Source organism: Trichosurus vulpecula, chromosome 5 (genome assembly GCF_011100635.1).
Source record: "Trichosurus vulpecula isolate mTriVul1 chromosome 5, mTriVul1.pri, whole genome shotgun sequence".
Taxonomy (NCBI): domain Eukaryota; kingdom Metazoa; phylum Chordata; class Mammalia; order Diprotodontia; family Phalangeridae; genus Trichosurus; species Trichosurus vulpecula.
In genome coordinates this window covers 146,649,967-146,668,225 of record NC_050577.1, presented here as the reverse complement: position 1 = coordinate 146,668,225, position 18,259 = coordinate 146,649,967, and the positions used below count along the sequence as shown (strand labels likewise).

The 18,259-nt window shown below is 36.9% G+C and overlaps 1 protein-coding gene across 2 annotated transcripts in view; it reads left to right on the top strand.

The window, feature by feature from the left end:
* The window catches only part of PIK3CG (phosphatidylinositol-4,5-bisphosphate 3-kinase catalytic subunit gamma), a 45,118-nt gene extending 27,107 nt beyond the window's left edge, over positions 1-18,011 (top strand). For both annotated transcript variants that reach the window (XM_036758600.1, XM_036758601.1), the window contains exons 10-11: positions 1,749-1,906; positions 16,567-18,011. In XM_036758600.1, coding sequence (XP_036614495.1) covers positions 1,749-1,906; positions 16,567-16,845 — 437 coding nt within the window. In that variant the 3' untranslated portion in view covers positions 16,846-18,011. The remainder of the gene's footprint in view (positions 1-1,748; positions 1,907-16,566) is intronic.
* The last annotated feature ends 248 nt before the right edge of the window (positions 18,012-18,259 follow it).

Genomic DNA, 18,259 nt, shown 5'->3' with positions numbered 1-18,259 from the left:
TCACTCTTTTCTTTGAAAAGTGGGAAGCTGTCTGAAAGCATGACTACAGTACCTTGGCCTTAGGCACTTACACAGTTTTCACCAAAATGCCCATTTTTTTTGAAGTGAAGACTTTGTACTGCTGCAGTTAGGGTGAATATAAAACGCATGTTTTCCTGATGACATTTCAGATGGAAAGTCATTATATCCCATTCTTGCCCAGGCATTCAAAAATATTATTGTAATAAAGTTGTTTTATGACTAATCATCAAAAATCTGCCCATAAAAGTGAGGATGAATAGAAAAGGAGGAGGAAAAGATGAAGAATGAGAAGGAAGAGGAGGAGGAGAAGCTTAGCAAAAACTAACCAACATATCACTGTCAGTATATTTAGTGTTTCGTGCCCGTAGCTTCATGCCCTTTCCAAGTTAAAGAAGAGAGGTGAATTTTCTCATCTCTTCTTCAAGAAAAACTTGGTTAGTATAACTGCCCGATGTTTTGTTTCTTTTGTTACACGGAAATTTTTACGAGCCTAGAGCATTGGTTTAAGAGATGAACACATGTAAGTGTGATGTTTCCCAAAAGAATTGTCCTATCACACGTAGAATTCTGTATAGAGATTCTTAAACCTTTAGGAAGACTATATTTTCCACCAACACAAATTTTCACAGGCAAATTTCTTCAAAATTCTGACCACCCCCACCCCTTTCAATTAATACTAGCAATAAACCCTCCTTCAGGTTTTTTGTGAAATTTGAAAGTACCTTTAAGAGTTGGGTTTAGAGGCAACAACCCAACTACTAACTGATAAACTCAAAACCATTTCTGTACCATTTAGAACTTAAAATAGCTTATGTAAACTTGGCTACACTAACCCAAGAGTTCTGATGTAAATTGCTAATCATAATTCTATGATAAACTAGAATTCAGTAATGGCGTTTGGCTGTGATTTTAAAAATATCAGAATAATGTCAGAAATACATTTATGTGTTCCTGTTTATTTCTTCCACATTTTACAAAAGAATCAAAGAATCCCTAACTTTCTTCAAAATTATATTCAAGTGCCATTTCTCCTGATCACCCAGTTGCTAATGACTCTACAAATTACTTTGTATGTAGAATGTAATCTTCCCAAGGGCAGGAACAGTTTTTATTTCCCAGCAACTAGCATAGTACCTAGAATATATAGATAGATAAATAGTTAAGACATTTATTAAGTGGTAAGTACTGGGGATATAAAGAAGCCCAAGCAAAACAATCCTTCTTCTCAAGGAGCTTACATTCAAATAGAAGAAGGCCATATGCAAAAGGGAGCAGGCAGATAGAAAGGGAGGGAGCGGAAAGAGAGAGCCCAGCATTTCCTGGAATGGAGTCCAAGGTTTTGGGAGAGGAGAGATGAGGATAATAGTCAGAGTGTAGGTAGTGTAATATGTAAATAAATATGTAATAAGTATTTGTCAAGTGATTGATTTTGTATTTACCTAATGCATTCGTGTTACTTTCCCCAACAGAAAGTGCAAATAGGTCTTTGAGGGAAGGAATTGCTTTGTTTTTGTCTTTGTACCCCTGGTGCCTAGCATATAACAAGTGCTTAATAAATGTTTGTCGAAGTTAATTGAATTGAAGATGATGAAAATCATGTCAAAAAGAAGTTTGCCCCTCCCCAAGTAGTTGGCTTAAGAAACCTTCCATGAAGTCAACATTAACCCACCAGGCTGTTGCAAGGTAGTTTTTCACCACAGTGATCTCTGATGTTTCTTTCCCTTAAGGAAATTTATTTCATATTGACTTCGGTCACATTCTTGGGAATTATAAAAGTTTCCTGGGTATCAACAAAGAGAGAGTTCCATTCGTGCTAACCCCAGACTTCCTCTTCGTGATGGGAACTTCTGGAAAGAAAACAAGCCTGCATTTCCAGAAATTTCAGGTAATATGTGTTACTCTTACATGATAATATCAACTCATCACCACATGGAGTTTCTCCACGCTATGAAAGCAAACTTCAAGTTCTGGCTGGTTGAGCCAAACTAGAAAGGCTTCAAGTGTGAGTCCAACAATGGACTTGTATATATCACCTTTGGACCAGTCTAGCTAAGTGGGAAGATACTCAAAGAATGCCGGGTCATGAGTCAAAGGACCTGGGTTCAAATCTTCACTTGGCATCTACCTGCCCATATAGCCTTAGGCAAGCTAACTAAACTGTCTGAGCATCAGTTTTTCATCTGTAAAATAAAAGGGTTTGAGGTTTATAGATTGAAATTAAAATGAAAAGGTTCATAGATTCCCTTCAGTGGTATGCTGGTAAATGTTTAATCACTGTCTCTCCCCGCCCCCTAGATGTCCCTATAGAATACTTTTAAGTTTAATCTGCATTATTTACATTTTCTATGTGCCAGGCACTGTGTGTGCTAAGTGTTTTTGCAAATATTATCTCATTCGATTCTCAGAGCAACCATGGTAGGTAGGTGCTATCATTATCCTCATTTTGTTGTTGTTGGTCCTTCATTCTCCAAGAAAATCAGTAACATCAGGATGTCTTGATGATTGGATTTAAGTGAGGCAGGGCTGTGCAAACATCAGTCCCACTCTCCAGAGTCATCTGAGTCCAGTAGCAAGATATAGCTCAGGATGACTGGTGATGGACTCGGATGCAATGGGAGACGCCAGTCTCTTTAAGCTAGGGTCTCTCCCAAGTCTCTGTTTGTCCAGGGCAACACCCATTCACTGATTAAAGATTAGGTAAGAATTGAGGCAAAATATGGCCTAGTTTGACTTCACAAAAAAATCCATCTGGGAAAGGGAAGACCTTCAGAATTTCTAGCCAGAGCAGAAACAATTGCTATTTAGACTCACTCTAAAGGAACCGAGGCAGATAGAACTAAGTGATTTGTTTGGGTCACACAGCTACTAAGTGTCTAATGCTGGATTTGAACTCATGTGTTCCTGACTCCAGGCCCAGCATTCTATTATTCACTGTGCCACCACATATTCTATCCAGTGTTCTACTTCTGGCTCTCAGTCCATACCAACTCCAGTGTAAAAACAGCACTTACACTTATGTAATGCTCCACAGTGTACTGAGCCCCTTCCCCATCACAACCCTATGAGGAAGATAGAATGAATAGTAATCCCATTTGCAGGTGAAGAAACTGAGGCTTAAAGATGCTAAGGAATATATTCAGGGCCAGACAGCTATTAAGGATCAAAATGGAAGCTCAGACCTAGGTCTAATGACTCTAAGACCAACATTTTTTCCCCTCTAAGAAACCACAGAGGCTGGACATACTCAGTGTCTGCTTTTTAAATCCTTTCCAGTTTTGACTATCAAACAACTCCAGTGTGGAAATTAGAATTTTCACACTCGCAAATTTTAAAGTTATGAATAAATTCAGCAGTCAAAAAGCTATATTTACAAGTACAAGTGTGTGTATGTGTTTAAAAAGTCTGTTTTACAAAAAATCCAAACTAATGGAGCATGTGAATCAGGGGCTGATTGTTTACTTTATATTCATCAAAGGTTTCCTTTAAGGAGCCATCTCCTTTGACACATCTATGATTTTATTTATTTTTAAATGGTTTATATTATGTATAAGGATTATATATTATATATAATATATATAAGATAAATTTTATATACATCTACATACGTACACATACACATATATATATACATATGTGTATATATACATAGATAAAGATATATGTATATATACACGTATAAGATTTTCAGGACTGCACTTATTATATGTTGCTCCTTTTGCGGTCTAGAATAGCATCTCTCCAAGTATGGTCCACGGACCCTAGGAGTCCCACAAACCCTTTCAGGGGGTCTGTGTGGTCAAAACTATCTTAATTTTAAGATATTTTCATTTCTAATATAACAAATAACCCACATAAACAAAAACTTTGGGGGGGGATCATCAATTATTTTTAAGACTGTAAAGGAACCCTAGAACCAAAAAGTTGGAGAACTCCTAGTCCACGGGTGGGGAGCCTGCCACCTTGAGGCCATATGTGATCCTCTAGGTCCTCAAGAACAGCCCTTTGACTGAAACTTCACAGAACAGATCCCTTTAGTAAAAGGATTTGTCCTGTAAAACTTAGACTCAGTCAAAAGGCTGCACCCAAGGACCTAGAAGGCCATATGTGGCCTCAAGGCCGCAGGTTCCCCACCCCCATTCTAGTCTAAGTCTCTAGGAAGGTAATGCAGGCCTTGCAGGGCCATATATATTATAATCCAAGATCACATATTTAGAGCTAAGAGGGACCTTAGAGCCCATCTATTTTACTGATAAGGAAGCTGAGTCCAAAGAGGTTAAGTGACTTACCAAAAGTCACACAAGTAGTCAGTAGCATAGGTGGGTCTTTAGCCTGCCAATTCTCTTCACTGCCATCTTTCTTAAAAAGGAGCTCAGAGGTCACCCAGTCCACCCCTGCCCCAATCATGAATCTCATCCACTTCATTCTGAAATTCGTCATTTCTCATTTATTTCTGCTTGTCTTTGATGTGCCTGATGTTCACTTCAGTGGTGACGAGTCTTACTTCTCTCAGACTTCAGTGCTGTAGTCAGTGAGACTGAGACCTCCCTGTGGCCAGATGGTCTCGGAGATTTTTTCCATTTGTACTTCTCTGCATTGTCTCAGTGGGGATCCAGACCTTTACTTGGTGACTTTTTCAAAGGTGTGGAATTTTTTGGTTGTTGCTTTTTAAGGGGTTTGACATGTTTCAGCCCTGTTTTTCTTCCAAGTTAAAATCACACATTTTGACAATTTCCTGGAGGGGGAAAAAGTGGAAAAAAAAGTTGGCCGAAATTCATCTTTTAAGGAAACAAAAACCACTCCATCAGTTCTTTTTTTATTACATAGATGGGATTTATTTAAATGGATTTGTCCAAACACAGCGAAAACACTGACATTTAAAGAAGGAGATAAATGCAGAGAATCTGGCTCTGTAGTCTGTTCTCTTCATTAATACTCGTAGAGTCACTGGGAGGAAAGCATTTGGTAAAAATTATAGATCGCTATATAAATATACCTTACGGTTGCTACTATTATTATTTTTCAATGAGCCTTTTGAAAAAAATGAATCATATGTTTATTTTATCTCCTTTTTCTCCCATTAGTGTTATGTACTCCCCTTAGAATAATGATCCTCCATTTCTGCATCCATCATAGCCAGTAACATCTTTCTAGCTACCCCACCCACAATCTTGGCACCATCTTGGATTCTTGATCTTTCACATTCAAATGTAGTCAACTTCTAGACTGCACCGTCTCCATAAGTATCCATCCTATCCCCTTAAATACCAGTCATGATTCCCACTCATTTCTCACCATTTGGCCTCTCTTCTACTAGGCCTAATCTTCTGTTGCTTAGTTAGCAGCACAGCTGGCCCTAGAATCCAGGTATCCTGATCTCCAGTCCAGTGTGTTACTATTATATATGTGTCTATATGCATAAATGTAAGCATTTGTTGTTGTTCAGTTGTCCAGTTGTGTCTAACTCTTCATGACCCCAAGGACCATAGCATGCCAGGCCTTTCTGTCCTACACTATCTCCTGAAGTCTGTCCAAGCTTACTGTCCATGAGGTTTTCTTGGCAAAGATACTGGAGTGGTTTGCCATTTCCTTCTCTAAAACATAAACAAGCATCATGCATACCTATAGATTCTTATATGTATATACATGTATATATACATATATGTAATTATCAACTAGCTTGTTAATGCTGAATGTACTTTAAGATTTAGTGATAATCCGGTAGAAAAGAATTTTTGTTGTCCAAGAAGTCAGCTAAAATTTTGCATACAGTACTGACTTCTAAATCTTCCACCATCTAATTAGGACTTCAGATCAGGATTGATGGGTTAGAAGGAAACTTAGAAAGTAGTGATCTGTAGCTTCATGTGAACAGTGCTAACTTGCCCAGGAAAAAAATTGCATATTATGCCACTATATGCAGTTATCTCCTTCTTCATTTTGTTAGCCAAGTTTATATTTATCTGTCTTGGCTTCCCTTTAGATGTTAAGTTTCTTGGGGCCAGGAATTATGACCTTTAAAAACACTGTTGAGATTCCTCAGTACTTAATACCAAAGGTTTTCAGTACTTTAGTTAATCTGGTGATAATCTGATACTGTACACATTTGCAAATTATATTTAAGAGGCTCTAGCGCCATGTAGATCTGGAAAAATAATTCCTCTAATAAACTTGATTAATTAATGCACTGAGTAAACTGCAAAGGGAACTTATACGGGAAGAGTAGGAAGGTTGGGCTACCAATTGATAGTTTTATTGAATAAAAGGAAAGGGATATAATAAAAGGCATATATCACTACCTACTCTTGGCTGCATTTGATGATGATTGTTAAGGTCACACAGAAAAAGGAAAAGAAGATTAAAAGAATAAATAATGAGCTTCTTTACAGAACAAACATACCAACCTAGTGGCAGCTAGGTGGCACAATGGATAAAACCCAGGAATTAGAGTCAGGAAAACATGAGCTCATATTCTATCTCAGACACTTTCTAGCTGTATGATCTTAGGCAAATAACTTAACCTCTATTATCCTCAGTTTCCTCATCTGTAAAATGGGGATTGTAGTAACACCTCCCACGCAAGATTGTTGTGAGAATCAAATGAGGTAGTATTTGTAAAGCATTTTGCAAACCTTAAAGGATTTTAGAAATGCCATCTATTATTATTAGCATTAATCCCTGCAGGAAGGTTGACCTGAACAGAGCAAAGGAAGGCCCTATTCTACCTTGCTTCTCCCTCCTTCTAGAGGTGACTAGTTCAGCACGGAGCTAGTTACTTCGGACTATTCCCTAAAAGTAAACACTTAGGAGATAAACTTTAGGGAGGAAGAGAAAACCTTCTGAAACCAAGGACATCTGGCCACCTTATGGTACAGTACCATGCACATAGTGGGTGCTCAATAAGTATTTTGATGATGATGATCATAATGAATTAATCTCCTTAATGAAATATGTTCCTAAACCATAAAAGGAAGGATTCTTTTGCTTATTGATAATTAATCTAAGACCATCTTTTAAATCTAAAGAAAGGACTCCAAACATTTAGCCAGAAACATTCAAAATTTCAGGAATATCTTTAGAAGTTGAAATTCTCTTACTTTAGAAACCCAGTATCAGCATCCAGGGAAATACCCAACTGTGGAGGGAGAAGCAGCTGAAACATATTATCCCTGGTAGAAGGGTTTATATGTGCCTCTGTTTCGTGTTTTTATTAATTTAAGTAGCCTGTAAGGGAGTTTTTAAAAAGTAAATGAGTCTGGTTAAAGAAATTCCTGCTTTGAATGAGATCCTGTTGGACTAGATGCCTCATAGATGCCTTCCCAATTTAAGATTTTATGAGTTTGTAATGAAATAGTAAATACTGCCACCTGATGATAAGATGAAATAAATTCTGAAATATTATTCAGTTTATAGGTGCAATCTTGTTACCTCTGAAGAATAATGAAACTTAGACATGAAACAAAAAAAATCCTTAGGGTTGGAAGGAACATTCTAATCTAACATAGTACATAAAGACTAAACATATTACCAAATGACACAATTAATCACTGTAATTAGTATATACAGTTTTTTGGTAGGGTTTTTTTTGTTTTGTCCACAAGCATTAATATAATTTTTCCAATTAGAAATAGAAGTATGTATTAACCGAATAATAAGATATACACCAATACTATTAATTAACAATGGTAATATGGGACATTTGTCAAGGAAGAAAACTACTAGGTATCCTGAAGATATTAGCTAAAAACTGCACTACCATCTTTGGGATAACCCGACAATCCTGCCTAGTGCAAACAAGCATTCTAAGATCAACTTTAAACATTGTAGGTACTCAATAAATTCTTTAATAATGAACAAAGTTTAGAAATGTGGGTGAATATTTCCAAGCAAATTTAAGCTTTTACAAATATATAAACATTGCTTTCAGTTAAAGAATGGACTTAAAAGACAGTCACCCCTAGATGTCACTCTTAAGAAGCAGTTTTATACAAGTCGGGTACCTGTTACATGAATTTATAATCAGTGCTTCTAGCTTTTTTCTTTCCCAAGACCTCTGTTGGCTAGTAGAGCTATTTCTCACGTACTAGCTGCTATTTTCACACACCCCCAAATGGGAGGGCATCCAGCTTCACTTGAATTTAAGGCACAAATTCTTTTATCCATGTGAAAAGAATGAATTTTCAGCAAATAGGACTAATAGGAGAGTCACATTTCAGGGGTGGAGGTGTATTTACCTTAAATGCAGGCAAAATTGCAGGAGTTCATTCTTTTCCATCTGGCTTCTCCCAACCACCTTTTTAATTTCCTTAATCCTATCCCTTCCATCTCTTACCACATTCTAGATAATAACTGACATTTATTGCATACTCATTACACATGAGAAGCTGTGTTCATAGTGGATAAAGAACTGTCCTCAAAACCAGGTAGATGTGGGTCCAAGTGCCATCTCTGACACATCCTAGAGGTGTAGGCCTGGGCAAGTCCCTTCGCTTCTCAGTGCTCTAGGCCAGAGAAGTGCTCTAACAGCCAAACCAGATTAAAATATAAGTGGGAAATAGTTAACAAAATAAATAAAAATACAATAGGACATAGATAATGTTAGTATGTGGTTTTCTAAGTCAATATTTGGCCAGAAGAAATCCTTGTGAAAGGGTTGGTGGCCCCAGTTTCTATTTCAGTTTGGCTTTGCTCTAGGCATCCCACTAAGACTATAGGTTGCAGAGAAAGTGCCAGCCTGCCTTGGCAGAAGTTTCCACATTTTAGGGGTTTCCTATACAAATGAAATCACAGGTCTAGATATTATCCCAATCCTATTATATAGGACTTAAGCCTTTAATGGCTAGAGAACAGTCCTTGGAGCCAAGGAGACCTGGGTTTAAGTCCCTGCCTCTGATGAAGATGTGTGACTCTGGACTGTCAACTTCTCAGTGCTCCAGGCAATCCTCTAAAGACTATATATAAGCCGCAGAACTGGTACTGATCTGCATTGGTAGAGGGATTTTTCTCAGTAGGAGTTTTCCACAAGAATGAAATCACTGGTCTGTTCCAAACAAAACAAAACAGCCTTGACACATATACGTTATCTCCTTTGGTCCTCACAACTCCCTACCAGTGTAGTTGATATTGTTATCCTCGATTTCCAGAGGAAATCTTACTTCTCAAAATTTTCTAAGAGCCATTGACTCTTAGCATGAATTTGTTAGTATGATACTTTCTCTAGAATCTTCTTTCTAATTTCAGAAGGAAAACCTAAGGTCCTGTTAAAGGAATTCCGGGCATCTGTAAGGACACAGGCAGCTGTGGTATAGTGAGCGATAAGAGCCCCAGAGTTCAAGTCAGATCCTAATCCAAAGCCAAATTCTGCCACTTTCTGCTTCTGTGAACTTGGGCAAATTATTGTAAAACGAGAGAGTTTATTTTTTTCCTGAAAGAAAAGCAAATGTGTAGCCTTTTATTTTTCATAAATGTCAAGTCAAGATTTGTCGCTAAATTTTAAAAGTCTTCACTCTTTAATAATTGAATTGATCTTGAATCAATGTGTTTTAAGGGAACTTTTAAAGAAGGGGTTCTTAACTTTGGGTCTGTATTTCAATAGAACTGATCTCTTTTGTAATCCTATGTACTCTATTTTATTTATTAAAAAACATTATTCTGAGAAAAGGCTACCCCAGGCTGCCAAGGAGTCCATGACAAATAAAAAATGGTTAAAAATCTCCATTTTAAAAGAACTCAGGAGCAATTGCTAGCTTATTTGCTTGCTGCTTGGGGGAGATATGAACCCAGCTCTACAAAGATGAAATGAGATTCATTCACTACCTCATCGGGAGGGTCCTCAGTGTTTGGGAGAGGAGATTACTATTGCTCACTTGTGCTAAACCAAGATAACTTTTCTCCAGGAATTCTCTCCTCATTGCTTACTATTAGAAAACCCAAGCTGAATGTATACTAGCTTAATTGTAGCCTGTCAGCTTCTAATAAATTCCTAGCTAAATATTTGCAAAGAAAGTAAGTATAGGTTTTCCACTAACAGATGGAACCAGTTGGAGGATTACTTTTAAAAAAGCTATCAAGGTACAAGTTGTAATTCAAAGGCTTTAAACCAAGGTCTTAACTTGATATGTTCAATATTCTTTTTGATTAGCCATACTTTGCCTTCCAGCAGAAGCATGTTACCTCTTTCCAAACCTCCATCCTCTTGTTAGAGGAATATTTAAAAACACTGATGAACAAATTAAATATTACTGTTATCTGCCTCAGACTTAAAGTCCTGGTCCCCTATTCTCATTTTTTTCCCTCTTCTGACAGGTGCAAGAAAAAGTTAAGAGGTACAATGGATAGACCCCTGGACCTGGAATCAAGATAGATCTGAGTTTAACTCTAGCCTTAGACAATTATTGGCTATGTAATTTAATTAAGTAATTTAACTTTTGTTGGCTTCAATTTTCTCATCTGTAAATTAATAATAATAATAAGTACCTACTTCCCAGAATTGTTGTGAAGTTATATCTGTAAAACACTTTGCAAACTCTAAAGGGCTATGTAAATACCACTACTAATTGATCTTTTTATGATTGTCGTGTTAAATCTATAGAGGTGCTTTTCCCTTCTAGTAGCTTTTCAGTTATAAATATTCTTTGGACTTTTTCTTTTTCTCTCTTCATTTACCCTTAACCTCACACTTCTAGATTCTTTCACCCTCTTCCTTAGCTCTCTCTGTGTGTCTCTTTCTCTGTGTGCATCTGTCTCTGTCTCTCTCTATGTGTCTCTATGTGTGTGTGTGCACACGCCTTTGTCTCTTACTACTATACCAAGAATACTGCTTCACTTTTTTGAGGACAGGGTCAACATTATTTCACTTCCTCTTTACTACTGCATAAGCAAGAGCAGAGGAAGTAGAGAGTTCTCTTTTGGGGAAAAAATAGGCCTAGTTATTACGACCCAGGGCAATTTATTATTTATCAACTATTAGAAATTTAGTACATTGTGCCTAAAATCTTTATTGTTTTCAATGTAGTGGCCTCATCATTTTGCTGATCACTAGCACCTTAGTTAGAGGCTGGAGAAGTAGGATTTATGCTCATGTTAACTCACATTCCCAAGGCTTGTGGTTGATTTTCTTAATGCCTTTTCAGTATGCTATGAGACACTAAGAAAGGCAGTTGAAAAACCAGAAGATTGAGGACAGAAATGTTAAGAGAACTACCTGTTAATTTGATGATTATTGATCAACATTCCTTTAAGATCAATAAGCATTTATGAAGGTTCTTACTCTGTGTAAGACACTGGGAATACAAATGTTTAAAATGATTTTTCTGTCTTTGGGGGGGGCTTATAAAAAAAGGGGTACGATATGTATTCAAATAAGTACGATACAAGTTTATAAGGGCAAAAGAAATCCAGAAAAGTGCTACAAGAAAAAATTGAGGTAGGAGAAGTCACAGCTGTCAACAGTCAACATCAAACCTCACTATATAGTAATTTTGGATGTCCTCAGGAACAAATGGACTTAACCACGTTCTGGAAATCAGGTTATGCTCCTGAGGCATGTCTTGTCTTCTCCATTTGAAAATGGAAATACTTCAAGTAGGAATTAGGGAAAGAGAAAGATTGGTTATGTTTGAGCCTAGTACAGTGGTCCCTGGGAGTTGGTAGAAGATGGACGTAAGGTGCTTCTTGGTTCCCGTGTTACACCCCTGGAACCATAGCCCCATATTTCCTCAAACTACCTGGCCTCTAGATTTGGAGAGAAGAGGAATGAGAGGCAGGAAAGAGAAATGTGAAGATTTCCACATATAGCCATGATCTACCATGGATCTAAGTGCAAAGAATGGAAGTATAACTCATTCCTGGCCATAGCAGTGTGACAGAGTACAGGAGGAACAGAGGACAAAGCAGCTACTGTCCTCTTCTTCCTTGGGAGATACAGGCAGCTTTAGATGCAACCACTGTTATTCTTCTTTTTTAAATCAAAGAAGGTTGGAATCAGAGGTCATGGATTCCATCCCATATCTGAGCAAGAATCCCCTCTAAAGCATCTCCTAGTGATCATCTAGCTTTGAACTTGGAAAACTCCAGGGATGGGGAGCCTTCTCCTGTTATTGGTAGCAGGACCTTTAATAGCAAGAGGCCATTTAGGGCAGGTCATCAGAATTGGTGGAAATTTCACCATGCTGGTATAACAGATTCTCTTTAATGTGTGTGAGCCAATATGGATAACCTACTCTAGTAATCAAATGGAGAATCTGTGCTTGTCAGGATATGAGGACTTTGAGCCCTTGGAATTTCCAGATGAGCATTCTAGTAATTAGATCTGGCCAGCCTTTTGTGTCAGTCTGATGAGCATGTGGCAAATGATAACATTCTCGAAAGAGATGTTTTTCTCCCAGAGGAGAAATTTCTATCTGAATTTTAGGGCCAGCTGGACGATTGAGAGCTAGAGAATAGTTGCTGGACTATTTCTCCAAGGAAGCCTTTGTAGTAGGTGATTCCCCTGAATGACTCTACTCGTTAGAGATGCTAGAGATGAAATTCTTGTTAGGTTATGCATTGAACTTAGTGGTCTCCAAGATGCCTACCTGTGAGGAGGTTCTGTAATTGTTTAATAGGGCAGATCATAAGATTTATGGTAGAAAAGGATTTTAGAAATAATCTAGTCTAACCTCCTCATTTTGTAAATAAAGACACTAAAGCCCAGAAAGATTAAATGACTTGCTCAATACTTGACACAGTGGCTAGCACATTATATATGTATGTATGTATATATGTACATATATATATATGTACATATGTATATGTGTGTATATTTTATATATATATAAAAGTTTATATCCATATGTATGTATGTACATATGTTTTTTGTTGTTCAGTCATTTCAGTCATGTCTGACTCTTTGTAACCCAATTGGGATTTTCTTGGCAAAGATACTGGAGTGGTTCGCCATTTCCCTCTTCAGCTCATTTTACAGATGAAGAAACGGAGTCAAACAAGGTTAAGTGACTTGTCAAGGGTCACATAGCTAGTGTCTGAGGCTAGATTTGAACTCAGGGAGATAAGTCTTTCTGACTCCAGGCCTAGAATTCCATGGGGCCACCTACCTGCCATAATCTTATGGTTAGGTGTAGTGGTAACAGAAGTAAGGTTTGGACTCAGGTCTTCTGTCTCTGAATCCAGTGTGTTTGCTATTACTCTACACAGTCTTTCACTTATCCATTCTTATTCTGTCACCATTTGGTGATAATGCCATGATCACAGATGCCATGAGGAGGACAGTGGGCCTAGTGCATACAAAGCTAGACTTGGAGTCAAGAAGATATGGATTCTGGCTAATATGGAAATGTGTTTTGCATAACTTCATATATAAAATAGATACCAAATTGCTTGCCTTCTCAAGGAGGGAGCAGGAACAGGAGAGAGAATTTGGAACTCAAAATTTTTAAAAATGATTGTTAAAAATTTTTATGTGTAATTGGGAAATATTCAATGACAAATTTTTTTTCTAAAATAAAGATACAGATTCAGATCATACACCTCATAATCACGGTCAAAGCTATTTAACTTCTCTGAGTCTCATCTCTAAAATAGGGGTAATAGTTCCTGTAGCATCTATCTCAAAGGGGTTTTTTGAGGATCAAATGAAATAATGTATGTAAAGTCCTTTGCAAACTTTAAGCACTATATAAAGCGCCAGTTATCAGTCAACTCATTAGGGAACATTCACTGATTGGCATCACAATAATACATTAATTTGTAGGCAAAAATTTTCTGCTAACACCAGAGTTTAAACCTGATTATATGCCCACACCTTCAGGATGTTCATCTGGCATATGTCTTTTCTCCAAAATCACAGTGACTTAAAATAATTATTAATCAGAATAGTATAATAATTCTGAGTCAAGAGAAAGCCACATCCATCATCTTGTGAAAATTATACAAGTTACCAAATTAATGTGGATATTGCCTTTGGTAAGGTCTGTACTTAGCCAACACAATTACTAAGGAAAAATGAAAGGCAGCTCAATGGGGCATATGCACGGACAAAAGAAAATAATTTCTTAATATAAATGGAGTCATTAAGAATGCAAAAGCCCTAATGCACTGAGGCAGTTTTCCAGAAGGCTAAGTATTTGGCATGGTCATGAACAGAAAAACTCCAAGGGACTGGGAGAACTTTAAATCCATCAGCAAATGGAAAGTAGAAGGGCTGAAATTAAAGAGTGGAACAAACATTTCTGTTCTTTTGAAATGATAGACAAATGTGGTGTTAGATTCTAACCCTATCTAACCCATCAGTCACTGGTAAATTAAGGGGCAAAAGTCTGGAAGAAAAAGGATAAGAACCCTAAATTAAGCTAAGGGTTGAAAACCAAAAGGGGGGAGTGTTAAAGCTATATTGAGGAGAAAAGAAGAATCAAAGAATGAATAGAATTGCTGATAACTGGTGAAGGAGAGAAAGCAGGGCTATTCCATTTTTGTTTTGTTTCTACCAAAAAGAATGGTCTGTGGGCCAGAAAGGACTAAAGAAAAAGGCTATTAGGGAGTTCATACCCAGATAAATGGGAAGATAGTAAGAGAGCAAGCTAACTTCTTTTCATGAGTTTGAGTCACTTGATCCACACTCTCAATAACTGAAAGAATTGGTGAATGTTATTGCTACACCATAAGTAGTATTTGTAAGATCATGGAAAACATGAAAGAGGCACCACATGGCTGGAAAGGAGCAGATAGGCGGTATAGATTATGAGACAAGGCCAAGGTGTTACTTTGATCTGCCTAATTTTACTCCTTTGTTATGAAGTATACTTTTGTTGAGGACCGGATGGCAGTATCAGAGAAGTACTAGTGAAGTTAAAAAAATCAATAATTCATTTTAACAGGTTTTTTAAAAGGCAAATAAGCCAGTCTCCAAAAAAGGAAAAGGAATAGAATCTGGAAACTATAGGCAAATGTGCTCAACTTTGCTTCCTGACAAATGTCTAGAAAATATATTTAAAAGATGGCTCATGAACACTAAAAAAACAAAAGAGGAGGTTTCCCCCAAAGAGACATCATGGTTCCATTAATAGTAGGCCATGCCAAGATAAATTTATTTCCCTTTTCGGTGGGATTATGCTATAGATATAGTTCACCTAGATTTTAACAAACCTAGGTGAGCATAATAAAATGTCTCTCATGCTATCCTATTGGGGAGGGGGGTATTGTGATAGTTCTGAATTCATCTAATTATACAATTATCATGAATGGTTAAAAGTCAACCATAATAGAGCACCCCAGGAATCTGCACTGGGCCCTGTAGTGTTTAACATTTGAATGACTTGGATAAAAGCTTGTAGCTGGGAGGGATAGTTAACATGTTGGATAACAAAGTCAGAATCCGAAAAACTTGATCAGTTAAGATGTTGGGCTAAATGAAAGAAGAAGGGATTTAAAAAGGACAAACATGGTCTTATACTTGGGTCCAGAAAATCAGCTTCACAAGAAAACTAGAGTCAGAAGATCTGGGTTTGAACTGTTCCATTTCTACATATCACCTTTATGACCTTGAATAAGTCATTTTCTCTCCTAGCATCTTCATCTATAAAATTAAAAGATTGGACTAGATGACCTCTACAGTCCCTTCCAGTTTATAGTCCATAATCCCAAGTACACAATGAAGATGTGTTTAGATAGCAGTTTATCTGGAAAAAAACATAAAATGGGGTTTTAGTGGATTGTAATAAGCTCAATATCAGTCAATAAGTCATAAGGAAGCAAAAAAAAAAAGGCAAATGTGATCTTGGGCTGCATTAAGAACCCAATACCAACCATCAATAAGGAGGCAATAGTCCCACCTACTCTTCCCTTATCAGACTGTTTCTGGATTAGTGTGTTAAGTTTTGACCACAACAGTTTAAGAAGGACATTAAGAAACTAGATAGTGTCCAGGGGAGGGCAACTAGAATCGCAATAGGCCTTGAGTTCATGACATATGAGAGGATCAGCTGAAGGAACTGGGGTGTTAACCTTGGAGAACAGCAGAATCAAGGGAGGAATATAATTGTTGACTTCTGGTATATGAAGAGTTGTCATGTAGAAGAGAAACTAGATTTGTTCTCACTGACCCCAGAGGGAAGTACTTATAGAAGCAATGGATAGAAATTACAAAAAGGCAAATTCAGATTTGATGAAGGAAAAATTTACCTTCCTGGAGAAATAGTGGATTTCCCTTGGCAGAAATCTGTCAGTATTGTTTCATGCCTTTCCTCAGGCTATACAAATTTCCATTATCAATATCTATATGGGAGAAACAACATATAAGGCAAGAATATAAGATGAAAGATGGTTAATGAGGAATTAATATTCACTGAGTATCGGTAGAGTTCATGTAAACAAATTTGTTAGGCATTTTACAAAGTTTGGCTTTTACGTGTGTATACTCTATGTATCCCTATCTTAGGAGTTATGTTTTCTGTTACTTATGGTATGCAAATCAAATTAAGGTCTTGAAGCTTGTTCTTTGAGTAAGTACCTCTAGCCACTTTAACAACAATGGTCTTCTTTCCCTTTATCCAGGACATCTGTGTCAAGGCTTACCTAGCTCTTCGACAACACACCAACCTACTGATCATCCTGTTTTCCATGATGCTGATGACTGGCATGCCCCAGTTAACTAGTAAGGAAGATATCGACTATATCCGAGATGCCTTGACAGTGGGGAAAAATGAAGAGGAGGCCAAAAAGTATTTCCTTGATCAGATAGAAGTTTGTAGAGACAAAGGCTGGACTGTGCAGTTCAACTGGTTCTTACATCTTGTTCTTGGCATCAAACAAGGAGAAAAACACTCTGCCTAATACTTAGGGCAAGAGTTGAAGGTGAAGGACCATTAGAAGAGTTTGAAATAAAACTTCAGCTATTGAACTTGAACTAAAAACGAAATTGGACATTCCGACAGTGGGCATTTCAGAAATACGACTATTTCTTGCTGACTTTTTAAAATAGGAAAACTGTTATCACCACAGATTATTCGAATAGCAAATGCTTAATACTGAGTAGATTTCCAGGTTCTCCCAGTAATGCCTGGAGAAGAGAGTTTTAAGTTTAAACAGATTAATACCATCATTGTTATGTTAAAATGTATGATTGAGTTACTAGGTGCTTCTGAAACTACTTCGAGAAAGAAATTGTAACATCTATTTTCATCTGTGTATCAAAGATTGCCCTTGATCGTTCCCCCTACCCCTTTTCCTTCTATCCTTTTCTCTACAGGAAAAAAATGTAGTCACTTTAACTTCATTCCATAAAAGGTGCTTTCAAAACATTCTCTCATATCTTTAGATACCAGTGATATGCCAAGAGCAAAGACGGCAGGTTAGTCTTTTCACAATGCTGCAGTTATGTACTTTTAAGTGAATAAATGAACATAGAAAGGCACACGAGAACTTAAAATGGAAAATCCACACCTTTCTGCCCTTATTCTTTTCTGCTGGTCTGGTTCCAGGACTTTGAATGTGCGTAATACAAATGATTGCATCTGTTACTGCTCTCCATGTAAGAAAGAGTAATTCAGTGTAATTAAAGGAGCTTTCTCAAGCATAGAAACAGGAAATCATTGTTACAGCTCTCATCTCGTCTAAAGTTTTTCTTCCCTCCCTACCTCCTTTCTCACTTTCCATTTTCCCAACCCTTTACAAACACAAATACATGCCCACATGGGATTATGAAGTCTTCAAGGGCACTTTTGTATGAGAAAAAAAAATTTGAAAAGAAATTTTCCTTTAGAACTACTGAAAATTTTTAATCTTTATAAGAAACAAATTTCCTGTTTTTGAAATATATTTTAAAGGACAATTCAGAAGATGCAAATTAGTAAACAAGTGATTTCTGTTCAATTTAGCTAAAATTTAAAAGAAAATAATTGTTCCTCTAAAAAATTTTCCCTTTTAAGAAGAATGCCAGTTTCCCTTAACTATTTCAAAGCTTAAAAAAGTTCAAAACTTCTTTGTTTTTTTCAGGTTCCCTATATTAATGAATGAACTATATTATATTAGGCTATTTGAAATATACATTTTGCTATTTATGAGGTGATTATTAAAGTTCTCTGAAATGGAACCATTAGGAAATTATTTATAAACCTTAGAAATGACCTATAGTTAGAATTGTACATTGAATTAATCTAATTTTAAAGTTATATGAGTAGGGCTTGTGATCAGAGATTAAATTTTTTTTGTCAAGTATGATAATTGTTCAAGTTAGACCTGATCTTAA